The 13,763-nt window shown below is 29.7% G+C and overlaps 1 protein-coding gene and 1 non-coding gene across 2 annotated transcripts; both read left to right on the top strand.

Moving 5' to 3' along the window:
- The first annotated feature begins 3,976 nt into the window (after positions 1–3,976).
- Positions 3,977–8,383, top strand: LOC114176145. Its single transcript, XM_028061083.1, has 6 exons — positions 3,977–4,402; positions 4,747–4,958; positions 6,869–7,148; positions 7,400–7,485; positions 7,586–7,677; positions 7,764–8,383. Exons 1-6 carry the CDS (start codon positions 4,130–4,132, stop codon positions 8,003–8,005), a joined length of 1,185 nt encoding a protein of 394 aa, XP_027916884.1. The 5' UTR covers positions 3,977–4,129; the 3' UTR covers positions 8,006–8,383.
- A 1,250-nt stretch (positions 8,384–9,633) lies between these two features.
- Positions 9,634–9,707, top strand: TRNAT-AGU. Its single transcript has one exon. It is a non-coding gene; the product is annotated as a tRNA-Thr (tRNA).
- Positions 9,708–13,763: the final 4,056 nt, after the last annotated feature.

The following is a 13,763-nucleotide window of genomic DNA, read 5'->3' as shown; positions in this document are numbered from 1 at the left end:
ATAAAGTCATTTGAAATTTTATGTGATTGAGTATCTTTAGTGATAATTTTTATTTAAAATATTTTAATTGTAAGAAAATCACTTTGTATCTGTACTAAAAAACAATTTATTCATTTGTATTTAAATTTGGTTCACAACCAGCAAATCTCAAGATAAACACTAACAACAAACACCAAAAGAGATATGAAGAGATTTTGCACTTAACCTAAGTTTTTTATCTTTATCAAATGAAACCCTTCACGCTTTTCATTTACCCACCTTCATCAAAGAAAATAAAAATGCTAAATAAAATTTCACATGCCATAAAACGTCGGGTAGTAAGAGAAAGAGTAAAAAAAATGTCAACATAATATCAAATTGACGAATAAATATGATATATTACCTATCTAAAAGTTTATGGTTTAAAGAAAAACTTTACAAAAATGGTGAGACTGACAATTTGTTTTTCACTAAGCATGGAATAAATGCACGGAAAGAATCACAACACAGTTCTTATATTATCTAAAATATAAAGTATATAGGTTAATTTTATACTTTTATAATATATTATATTAGATTCTGGATATCCAAAATAGGAATTTTGTAACATTTTTTGTTTTTCATAATAATAATAAATAAAAAATATTAATAATAATTAAAATTATCAATAATACACTAAATTGTCTTAAAATAGTTTTTATAATATTTAGATTTTATATTCTCTGTAGCTAAACAACCTTTATTGCACTACATCTCACATACTTTTCTTCCTTTCTATTTTGTTCTCTTATCCTTTCCCTTTTATTCTTTCTCTCTTATTTCATTTTTTTTATTTGTTTCCTATCTTCCGAATAATATATATATATATATATATATATATATATATATATATATATATATATATATATATATATATATATATATACTTAAACTAATTACTAAACAAAACTAAACTAACATACAAGTAAAAACCAAAGGTTACATATCACATACGTCACATATAATTATAAGACAAAATCGTAAAACTCATGATGAATTCTTTAATTGTGTCGGTATCCATTAATAACTTGTCGTCAATAAACTGCTATAACATACATAATACATATTAAACAAACAAATGTTTATTTTTCACCAATAACTATTACAAGAATTCTTGTAATTACCGAAGATCTTGTATCGATAAAAGTAAATTCGTCTATACATTCAAAATTACTAACAAATTTTAGAATTTATTTTCATCGAAAATTTATATTGATAGTAAATTTGTTGGTAAATTTTGTGAGTTAGATTTGTCAATAAATTATAATTTGTATTAGCAATAGATAATTTCGTCGACAACATAATAAATTATAATTTGTATTAGCAACAGATAATTTCGTTCCATTGGTTATAATTTTGATTTTTGACAGATTTATTTGTCGATAAATTGAGCGGCAAATTTTCTACATAGTCTAATAGTATTATTTATATATTAAAGCGAGATGAATAATAAGAAAATAAGGAGAAGGAGGACATAGAGGAAAAGAAGGTCAAGCTAGTGACGGCAACAAAGGTGTGAAAACAACAACAACAAAGGCATGAGTATGATAATTGTGGTGGTTCGATGACAACACAAAAGTATAACAGTGACACAAAGGTGTGGTGATCGTGACTGCCGGAGTTAGAGGCTAGGAGGAAGAAGAAGAGTAAGAAAATGAGGATGATGAGTCAAAAGGTAACGACAGTTGATGTAGTAATGACAACAACACCACGAGAAGGAAAGGAGGAAGAAGAAAAAAAGAAGAAAATGAAGAGAAAAAAAAAAGATTAAATTATGATTTTTATCGACAAATTTTACTGATTAATATTTATTAACAAATATGTGATCCTTGATAATAGTTGACAGATAAAAAAATATGTCAATAAAATTTATCGACGAATTTTTAAATATCATTTTTAAATATCAGTAATTCTTCCATAAAATTGAATTGTTAACTTCTTGAACCATGTTTGAGTATTTGGATTTCAACTGATCCTAATAAAAAGAAGTAAAACATAAAGATATAACGTAACTTTTAAATTACTGTCATCAACTTAAATTTTATGCAACCCACTACAATTCACATTGACATACTTTTGCCAAAAATTTTACTTAACATTAAATATAATTTGAAGGAAAGTGTATTATATTTATAATTATTTATCAAACTTAATAATTTGTTAATTTTCTTATGTTTTAATATTTATTTAGAAAAAATTGTTTCTTTTTGAAATTTGAGTTAATAACTTTTTTTTCTCAGAAGGTTTATTCTTTAAAAAAGAGATTGAGTTAAGAAAATTAAAAAACAGAAATAAAAATGATTTTGATATAATCATTTTTAATAAACAAATTTACCATTAATATTTTTTGTCTAACAAATTTATTATAATTAAAGTTTTGTTGGACTGGGTAAGATATCTTTTAATTTGTGGCTTCATAAAGAGAGAGAGGAAAAAAAAAACATTAAAGAACACTAAAAGAATATGAAAATCCATACACTTGAAACTCCTTTTTCTAATACTTGTGGGTCTTGTATTAGAACTAGTTTATTAATTTGAGTTAATCTAAATAAATTGGAACCATCGTATATAAAAAAAGTAACTTTTTAATTTATCAATGCAACTCTATTTTTGCATGCAAGAACTACAATTTTTTATTTGCATGAAAACATTTTTTTTATGAATTTTGTTTTTTCTGAACAAATAAAGGACTGATATGCTCAATCACAAACGCCAAAACCTAACTAACTGACCAATCAATTTGCAATCAAATAGATATAAAATCTGGAGGGATTGGAAAGAATGAATCCCCGTATCTATATCTAACCCAACCAATTTATCTTTCGGAATATGAATAAAAACAAACTTCCAAAACAATCATATCAAATTTAACATCTAATATAAAATTATTAATACAAAGTATTTGAAGTCCTAATTCATTACCTAATTAAGTATGAACAACACAAAAAGAGTGATATTTCTTATGAGATGAATCATTATTATTTTTTCTCTATTTTTTTTTCCCTTTAGAAGGGTTAGGGCTTCAATTATCATAAAAGAATATCAGATGGAACAAAGCATCTTGTGTTGTGTTCAAAAGATATTATCACTTACACACGTCATCATGACAAGTGTGGTTGTGAACAGGTAACTATCAACTTACACAATTGTCAGCAACTGAGAAATAATCAAATTATAAATTTCAGATAATTCAATAATTTTTTTAATTTGCTTGTAACAAAATGTGCAATAGATGTCGATAGAAATAGGAAAATAATAATGATTATATAAATTAGTAGCAGATGATTTTGATATGTCATGTTATTAAAAAGGTGTAAATAATTTGCAGTTTATATTTATTTTTTAAAATCTTAAAATATAATTAGGGATAGAATAGGAATATAAAACACACATATATAAAACGAAGAATTTTCATTATATATTTGTATAAATATTATAAAAATTGTGAAAAATTCAAATAATTACTATTTTCATCTAATATTACATGAAGTTAATATGGTTCTTTGTATTAAAATAATTAATGATTTAATTAAAGTAGACAATGAATGTAGCATTAATAGACATAAAGAGATTATTTTGATAAAATTATTTTAATAATACACATACTTATTGTTATTTTTAATATATAAAAAGATAATTTTTTATAATTATTTCTTGTCATCTGTAATTTGAAAATTTATTTTTTTATTAAAAAATAATTTCACCATTTAATAATCATATAAAAAATTTGTTTTTATAAATTATACATATTTTTTAAAATTATATTTTTTTTATACAACACAATGTACACATGCGATCAGAGAAAAAAAAAGCATACATGTTCTTTAATTGGTATAACAAAAAATAAAATGAAAAAATGAAAAATTTATTTATAATATAACAATAAAACAATAGTGAATAAGAGGATTGTTGTTGTCAAGACTTGAGAGTTAAATCCTGTTAGGAAGGCTGAGGGTGAAGTGCGCAATCACTTGGAGACACTAAATAATAAAACCCTTTGTTTGCAGTTCACATTCGCACTCTCTTCTCTTCCTCACTTTCAAACTTAACCTAAACCCAACGTTGTCGTTTCCTCATCCCAATCACCATCGTCCCGCCTACCACTGCGTCAATGTCGGCCACTGGTGGCGCCGCCATCGCCGGTGGAAACCGAAACCGCAATCGCCATCTTGGTGAGAACCGTTTCTACAGTCCGCCGCCCTTGCGAAAACACAGAGAGAAGCAGGAGCAGCAAAGGTCTTCGTTGTCCAGAACTTCCTCGGAGAACAGGCCTGGTTCCTCCTCCGATTGTTCGATTTCTTCTCGTGCCACATCGGATATGTCCAATTTGGATCGATTGTTGGAGCACATCACGCCCCTTGTTCCCACCCAATATTTCTCTAAGGTAAAATCACCGTCAATTGCGCTGTATTTTTTCTCCTTTCTAGTTACTCGTTATGAAGGTGAAGGTGTTAAATTTACTTAATTGGCAGTGAAGTAGCAGCATTGGACCTTTTTATTTATTTAGTGAGTGAATGAATAAATAGGTAGGATGTTTGGTTAGTCAATGTAGACATACCATGAAAGCCATTTAGGTTTTGTAGTTTAGGTTTTATAATTTATACTTGCGCTGAGGTGACCCTAGATTGATTGTTGCAAAACAAACTAGTACAGTGTGAATGTTTTTTAGTTTGTTTCCAAGGACGCACTGCTTATTTGGCTGGATTTTGTTTGTGTGGGAATTAACAGACCAACTCCAGGAGATGGAAAACTAGGGAGACTGAATTGCATCCATATTTTGTGCTTGGAGACTTGTGGGAGTCTTTTAAGGAATGGAGTGCTTATGGGGCTGGTGTTCCTATAGTGTTGAATGGGAGTGAATCTGTGACACAGTATTATAATGTCTCCTTATCTGCCATTCAGCTGTATATCGATCCTTCAAAACCCTCCACTCGACTGAGGTATGTCCGTGTAAAACATTTCAGCACTATTTTGGATTCTTTAATTTTTTTACTGGATCCCTTTTTTGTTTATAGATGCACCTTTCCTTGATTGGTAATCAATGAACTTCTATTCTTATCTTTTCAATGTTCTTAAATCAGTAATCTTTTAATTGTTGTCTTGTACATGTCAAGGAAGATTTCATAATGCATTTCTATTATGCATGATGAGGAAATGGAGTTCCGATTACCCACTTAGACCTTGATGAATTTGGAGTCCTTTGATGCATGGATAAATATTAAAAGAATGATTGGTGGTCTTATTTATAATCACATTGAGGCAGAATTTAATGAGACTGAAGCAAAGTTTCACTTTTGTTTACAAATTGATGACTTTAATGCCCATGGCAGCCCTGTCTGATTTTTCTTATTTTAGTGTTTGATTTGTTCTTAAATATCTTACTGCTGTATTTGCTTGTGTGGGGTGGCTATAGTGAATAAAAATATATGAAGTCTGGATACATTATGTGACAAGGATATTATACAAACAAATATGAGAATGCAGGATATTCTTCAAGATTCGAGGATATAATCTAGATACATGAACTTGAGTTAAAAAGTACTTCACATAAATGCAAAATATATGTGAAGAGAGGTTGAGCATTTCCAATTAATACATAACTATATTGGAAGATGGTGATCATACTTTCCAAAAATAATGTTTATGATCATAGAAAAAGTTACAAAGCCGCAGTTGCCTATCCTTCCATTGAACATGTTACAAGATTACTTATTTTCCCTAACTCAAGTTAGGATGTCACAAAAGTCATTAGTCCTCCTCAAAAAGAAGTTTGCTACATATTTTGCCTAATGTTTACTGTATAAAGTCGTGTAAGTTTAGTCCTATTCTAAGTATTGGATTCATATCTCAAGAATATTAATTGGTAGTTTTTTATTTCTAGAAAATGAAAGATACGTCTTGGATTCATATCTAGGTAGGAGGATCATGTGTGTATTCATATTGGACATGATATGGGTAAGACACCTAGCTTTTCCATTTTTTAGGAGTATCTAGGCTTCACATATAAAAGTATATATCAATAGTTTTGGTTTGGCTTCTGATTATTGTGCTATAGAGATGCCTTTGGCAAGGTAGAGAGAATATTCTCCCATAACTGGGTCTTGAAGGATAACATATGAGGTAGGGGGAAAAGCTAAGTAAGTAGCTTAAGAACTCACATGCCATACATGCATAGTGCATGATTGAATTGACTAGGCCAAGTTGCCGATGTCTGGTGGATAAATCAACTTGTCTACAATTTTATAATGGTTGACTAAGATGGTAACATATTCGCCAATCAGTAATGTGTGATCTAACTCTCTAAGAGACCTAAGAATCGAGCACAATAATGGCAACTACTGAAACCTGATCCTTTTGTTGTGTGAAATCAAGCTAACTGTTTTAATACTGTAGACAGTAATTTCCTTATCCAACTATTCTTATATTGTGTACTTGCATCTTAAGTCATTGTATTGTATTTAGCATATTTACTCTATTGTCCATCACCCTCTGCAGCTCTATAAAATGTATTGTTACTAGTATTTTTACTTGTTATAACTTTGATGTACTGTTACTACGCCTACTCATAGTAGCTTTCTTGGTGTCTACTACTAGTTGCCTATTTTAATAAATTACATTTAGCAAGTTGTAGACACTATTCAATATGATAGAAATTTATCTTACAGTTTTATGCTCATAAACACAATCATTTAAATGTAAGGAGTTCAGATCAAGGAACCAAATTATTTTCCCTTTTTGCTCGTGTCATGATCTACCCTTTCCAGGACCAGTTTACCATTTTAGCTGAATTTAAAGACTTGGCACAGTATGATATGTAACATTGTCATTCTAATGTTCATCTTTTTTCCAGGAAACCCAGTCAAGAAAGTGATTCTGAATCAGCTAGAGAGACAAGCAGTGACAGCAGCAGTGGCTATTGTCATGAAAGAGGAGCTAAGAGTGTTCATGGCAGTAGGAATCATCTTAATGTTTTGGATGCAAGCAATCATGCCTTGGAAAGGGTCTCACAAGGTAAACCTTTCATGGGTTCATCAAGTGATGAGACTGAGAGCTGCAACCCTCCTGGTCAGCTTATATTTGAATTCTTTGAGCATGAGTCACCTTATAATCGTGAGCCATTAGCAACCAAGGCAAGATGTTATCATTTGTTGGACTTACAAATTAGATTGTGTGTTTTTTTGGATAAATTTTTTTGTAGCACTTTTATCTAAATAAAAATAAAAGGAAAGATGAAACTAACTTTTCGTGAGCTAAATTAGCTTGTGAAGGATTTTGTTTCATTTTTTTCTTATTTTCCGTAAGTGCTTATAGGAAAAAAATTTAACCAAATAAATCGTATGTTCTTTTTAATCCTAACAAGTATTCATATTGCTTGACTCAGATTTCTGATCTTGAACGACAATTTCCAGAGTTGAAAACATACTGGAGCTGTGATCTTTCCCCTGCAAGTTGGGTTTCATTTGCTTGGTATGTTTTTCTCATCCTCTTGGTCTTCTAATTATTGTGGTTGGACAATAGCCGTTGTAATTACTAATTTAAAATTATTTGTTGCTGTGCATTTTTAAAGGTACCCAATATACAGAATACCTACTGGTCCAACATTACAGAGCCTTAGTGCTTGCTTCCTGACATACCATTCCCTGTCAACAGCTCTGCAAAGTATGTCTTGTTGTCTGTATAATTTCTATGTATGCTAGATGTTTGTAAATAGGTATCAACCATAACACGTGTAATCTCTGAATCAGGTTCAAATACTGATGGGCTACATAATCATTATTCGAGAGGTAGGGACATATCGAAGCTATCATTACCAATCTTCGGGCTTGCCTCACACAAGTTTAAAATTTCTGTCTGGGATCCTGACGGAGTTTCTGAATGTCAGAAAGCGAACTCTCTGTCGCGTGCTGCTGAAAACTGGCTCAGGCTATTGCGAGTGAATCATCCTGATTACAATTACTTCATGACTCATTATACATATTTGAGATGACCGGAGATTCTCTCAACAGAAGCAGCCCAACTTCCTAATACCAGTTTATGTAATCCCTGCCAGTATATTTTTGTTGTCCATTAAATTAGCAGTTATTTTTCCATATGCTCACAAACGCCTGAATCACTTGTGTTTTGCTAAATAGAACACCAGGGTCACTTCTTCAGTAAGGGGAGAATAGGTATTGAAAACTATACACCTTTCATATTGAAGGGTCTGCTTCTGATTTCATAGGGATGCAAAAAAGAACATTATTAACCAAATTTAAGCTTTTTGTTTTTTATGTCTGTTATCCTGATGATGGCTGAAAGATCCAATTGATATGCCACCTGATACATGTCTAGTATAAATGATGCCAATATAGTTGTCCATAATAAACCTCTTTATGGTGTGATGGAATTATCAATTATATAGACTGATTTAGAATTATTCGTCAGTCATAAAATTTGAAGGGCTTATCCATGATTGTGAGGACATTAAGAACATTCCAAATCATAGAGTCAGATTAAAAGCGAGCATTATTGTGGAATCTAGATTGATTTTCACGAATCATGTCAGTGAAGTAAAAATCATGACAGCAAAAAGTATTGGTAACATTATTTATATTTCATGCATGTACGCGTCTTCCCTAGTCTCCACAGCTTTCAAACTTGCCATATGATGACCTTTAATGATTTCATGTGTTATGACTATTACCAAATCTTGGTCACTTATAAGTATAAGTGGGACTAAATTTATCTAAACTAGCATTTAGTCATGAACGATTATCTTACCTTAAGAGTTCAAAAGGAGCATAGATAGAAGATCTTTCAAAATATTTAAAATGTAAGAACTAATCAATTTTTGTCAATAATTATGGTAAAATGTATCATTTAAATTTTTTTCTTATTGAACTAGCACAATTGATTTTCTTGTTTTGATATTCATGGGTAATGTCAGGGTTTTCTTTCACCTCGTTTTGGCATTCACAGGAGACAATGACGTTCAATTTTATTTTATTTTATTGTTTTCCACAATAGTTAGAGTAAACTTTAACTACAATGTTAATATATGCTAATCATAAATTATAGTTTATCACGTAAATTCCAATTTTTCATGACTCGGAGGTTTGATGACGTTTCCTATTTTTCATGCAGACTATAGTAAATGTATTTTGAATAACATTTTGAAAATTCAAGTAACATTTAATATATGAATTGATGAAACTTCCTCTATCCAGCAGTGCTTGCAAACGTATATAGGAGTTGGGTATTTTGCAATCATCAAGGTTTCAAAAAGTTGTAAGAAACAATTGTGAACATAAGCATCTTATGAAAGATGTCAAGCAGATTATTCGTATAAATTTGTATCAATATATTTTGCATCGTACATATTCTAAATCCAAAGTTTAATTTTATCACATGAATCATTTAAGTTTAGTTTTAATATACTTGTCACGCTCGAAATTATTATGTTAAAGTGTAGGTGTATAATTCTGTTCTACATTACGCTTTAAAACAGATTATTGACTTGCCCATTTTACTAATTCAAAATGTGAGGCTATAGAAATATAGCTAAATTCAAGCTAAAAAGAAGAAAAATATTACTTTCAAACTTGAATTTATAACTTACAAATTATTTTTCAAGAAGCTCTCGTAGCTCAGTTGGTTAGAGCACCCGTTTAGTAAGCGGGAGGTCTTGAGTTCGACTCTCAACGAGAGCAAAATTTTAATTTTACTTTCTGGTTTCTATTTTTTTGGTTTTTGGGCTTTGGCCCAGTTACGCTACCATTTAAAATGCTTCTTTTTTCGGACACTTTTCTGTTAATTTTTTTTTTGGGCTTTGGCCCCATTACGCTACCACTAAAATCATTTTAAAACGTAAGAATTTCGTTTTTGACTTGTCTGTCTTATATGTACAAAGTTTATTAATGGCCTTAACAACGTAAAATCCTCAATATAACAAAAATTTGGTTAACTTTACTATTTCCCCTGCTTCTTCTCTTTTCACGGGTAAAAAGACTAATGATGTTTCGAACAAATTTTTTCTTTAACGATTTTTACATAATAACTAAATTTCCATAAGTTAAAATTAATCGGTATACGTTATTTTTCCAAAAAATATATTCTGTATTTTTTAACTTTTTTAACTTATAGAAAAATAAAATTTATTTTCTATATGTTTATCGTGTTTGAAAAAAAAAAAAACTAGTCCAAAAGCTCTTTTTTTTTTCTTCTTTTGGGTAAAATGACGCATTTATTTAGAGAAAGTATCTGTTCGGCTTACTTTTTTTTTAACTGAAGTATTTTGATGGTAATATTCTTTCGTTTGTGTACTGTGAAACCACACTTCTTTCATAGTGCAGTTTATTTAATATATCGCACAAAAAAAAAGTTAATTTTCCATATTTGTCACTTTAAAAAATATATTTAAATAGTTATCAAATGAATTATTATATAAATTTCCTTTCTTAATTAAAATTAAACTAATTATAATACAATTAATACAAAAGTACAAACTACCCTACTTAATAGAAATTGAATTGGTATGTACAATAATTAATTTAATTACTATTAAAAGGATACTTTTTGTATCATAATTTATTCAACTACTACCAAAAAGGGTATTTTTTTTTTTTAATATCTTGATTTTAATTTGCTGATAAGGAGGTGAATTTTTGCGATGGGTCACTATCTGTATAATATTTGAGTAATGAAGGGCAGAGTGATGGTAAAGAAAAGGAGATGGAATGGTCTTTATTAAGGGACCCAATTGGATGTTCACAAAATTTGAGATAAAATTTGTAAAGTTTTGTGGTAAGAGGAAGTAAAAAAGAGTACTTGATTCATTGGTACATATGTAACAAAAACAAATGTGTAATCATAGTACGTAACCTTCACACATCGTCCAATTATTTTGGCTTTAATTGTAACTTGGTTTTTGACTTTTAGCAATCATATTGTTCCATCACATGATGACCAAACAGACACAAAGAAACGTATGATTGCTCCAACTGGAATGACATGGAGAAAAAGACTTTTCCCATACACTCTCTCTAAAATACTTTCAATTTTAACACTCATTTTCTTATTCCACTTGCTTGATTTTATTTTTTTAATAGGAAGATTCAATATTAATAAGTTTTCATTTAATTCTAATTATTTCTTTTTTAAGTTTGAACATCTTTATATCTTTAAGATTTATCTTAAAATAGAAATTACCTGTTAAGTCGTTATCGTAATAAATCTGATCCTGATATCACTGTTAGGTTTTTTTTAAAAAGACAAAAGACATTTGATATTAATGAATTATGAATAAGTCTATATAAAAGATTAAGATATTCTTTTATATCTAAAACTTTAAGAGGATGAATTTATCTCAAGAAAAAGAATTTATGATTCTTTCGTTTATATATGATTTATTTACTTATATGTAAGTAAACTCTTTTATATTTTCTGATGTGAAACTTACAATTTATCTTGAATCCTAACGCTTTATGTATTTCAATAACCATTGTTTTTCTCAATCAACTTGATACTAAAGTTTCTGATCGTATTCGTAATATGATAAAGTATTTGTTGTGCACAATTTGTTAAGCTTTACATTTTATTTAAAGGTTATTGGGTAGAATATATGCAACTATATGTGAGGTGGATTTGGTTGTGTCTGCTCCATGTGTGTGCATTGAACATGTTTGAAAGAAAGACGCAAAGAAGATGCTGCTTATTCACTTTAATATGCTGCGCTGACTCAACCTTGCACACCTATGCGGCTTTTCCACTTCATGGCTTCATATATACCCCTCATTCCTAAGGACAAAAAAAAGAACCCTCATTTTTGGTTCAGTTTATTAGATCCAGTGAACACTAAAATGCCCCCAACTTGGCCCAACAATTGCTCATCATGAATAAGAATTTACTTTATATTCCTTCAACATCATGTCGGCGTGGATTCTATATTGATTTTAGCTGAGTTAACTATTAATATCGAGTGCTTATCATTAAATTAAAAACTATAATCAATAGTTAGAGTGTAATTCTTTTTACATTGTGACCGCAATAATTCAAAAGTTTTGTATTATAGATAGTTAAAAATCTCACGTCGATTGATCACATTTTTTTGATACCCAGTGATTCAATTCAAACATAAGGTGGAAAGAGTGATGTTTTGTTTATGTAGAAGAAACTTTGAGGGTGATTTATGCAGCAAGAATATGTTTGTTGTGGGATTGATCTGAAATGAATATGTATTTATATAAGGTGTTTATGGCCTAAAGAAGGTAAAAGGAGCACAAGCACATGTTAGGAAGTGGTGAGACCACAGAAATGATGAGGCCATGATAAAAAAAAACTGTGTTGTGAATGAAACATTTCCTAAATGTAATGGTAGGTAGTTGAGTATGCATGCACAATTGTTTGAAACATGCATGCAAAGGGATATGTACTTGCAGATAATGTCACATGTGAGTGTGTTGTTGGAAGAATAAAATTATGTTTTTGTGAAGAATAATGCTCTCTCATGCATTATTATCACACACATGTGCTCTACTTCTATACTTCTAAATTCATCACCAATATGAATATATGCCAAACCTTTAACTGCCTCATTTTCTTCTTCTTTTTCTCTTTCTTTTTCTTATATTCCCACACTTAATGTCTCAACGTCTCTCACCCCTACAATGCTTAATTCTTATTATTTTCATCAATTTTTCTCATTTTTCAAGTAAAAAAAGTATGGATTTCTTTTTTTGAAAAACTATTGGAGAGAGAAAAGTAGAGGAATTCATTCGATCTACACGAAATATTCTTGATAAATGTGTTACTATCAGTAAGATAAATATTATAAGTTCGATATTCAGAAAGAGTGAGAACAAAATCACCCATAAATAATATTGAAAATATTGATTGTCTTTATTCAATCAATTGCGAATGAATAAAAACAAGTAAATGAAGATAGATTACTAGAATAACATCGAGCGTAACATATTTTCCAGAAAATGTTTTTTTATCATTGATGACAAATTTAGAGATTTAATGATAAAAAAAAAAGTTCTATTGGGTACTGTTAGGTTTACAAAGGAGGTTCACTGGGGGGCGTTCTTTTCTTTAACCGGACACGCTTACCTGACCCACACTGTCAGTAAGACTTTCGATACTAGAACCATATTGCACTCGTCTGAGCCGGTTTTAACCATCGGCTCTGATACCACTTGTTAGGTTTTTAAGGAGGGAGTTATATTGAGGAGAACAAACACCCATGAGACCTGAGTCCAACTACATAAGGCATTGACACCACTCTCAACCCAAAACCTTAAGGTGATGTGTTTATGGGTCTTTATTTTTATATAATGCTCTATTTTCTCATTTTTTATTAATGTGGGACTTAGACTCACACTTGAATTCTTAACAGGTACATGATAAAAGAATTAGTCACATATTATCTATTAAGAACGAAATGTTAAAATTATTTTATTATAATACATTGATAAATAGTTCAAAACATTAGAAAATTAATAACTAATAAGTTTTGTTTAAATTTTATCTTAAATTTAAAATTTTATAAATTTTTTCTTGCAACTATTTAAGATAGAAGATAGTACGAAAGATTTGGGTTCATATAACATTCCAATTTATATAGTTAATACTACAAAATAGACATAGACATGATATCATAAAAAAAAGCATATGTATAATTTATATATTACTAGTAAAAATATATGCGCTCACTTGTTTACGATAATAAAAAATAATAAAATTAATCGATGTTCCTGACATTATAT

This window comes from Vigna unguiculata, chromosome 3, assembly GCF_004118075.2.
Source record: "Vigna unguiculata cultivar IT97K-499-35 chromosome 3, ASM411807v1, whole genome shotgun sequence".
Lineage (NCBI taxonomy): Eukaryota > Viridiplantae > Streptophyta > Magnoliopsida > Fabales > Fabaceae > Vigna > Vigna unguiculata.
Note: the sequence above shows the minus strand (reverse complement) of the source record. Positions and strands in the feature narration are given on the sequence as shown.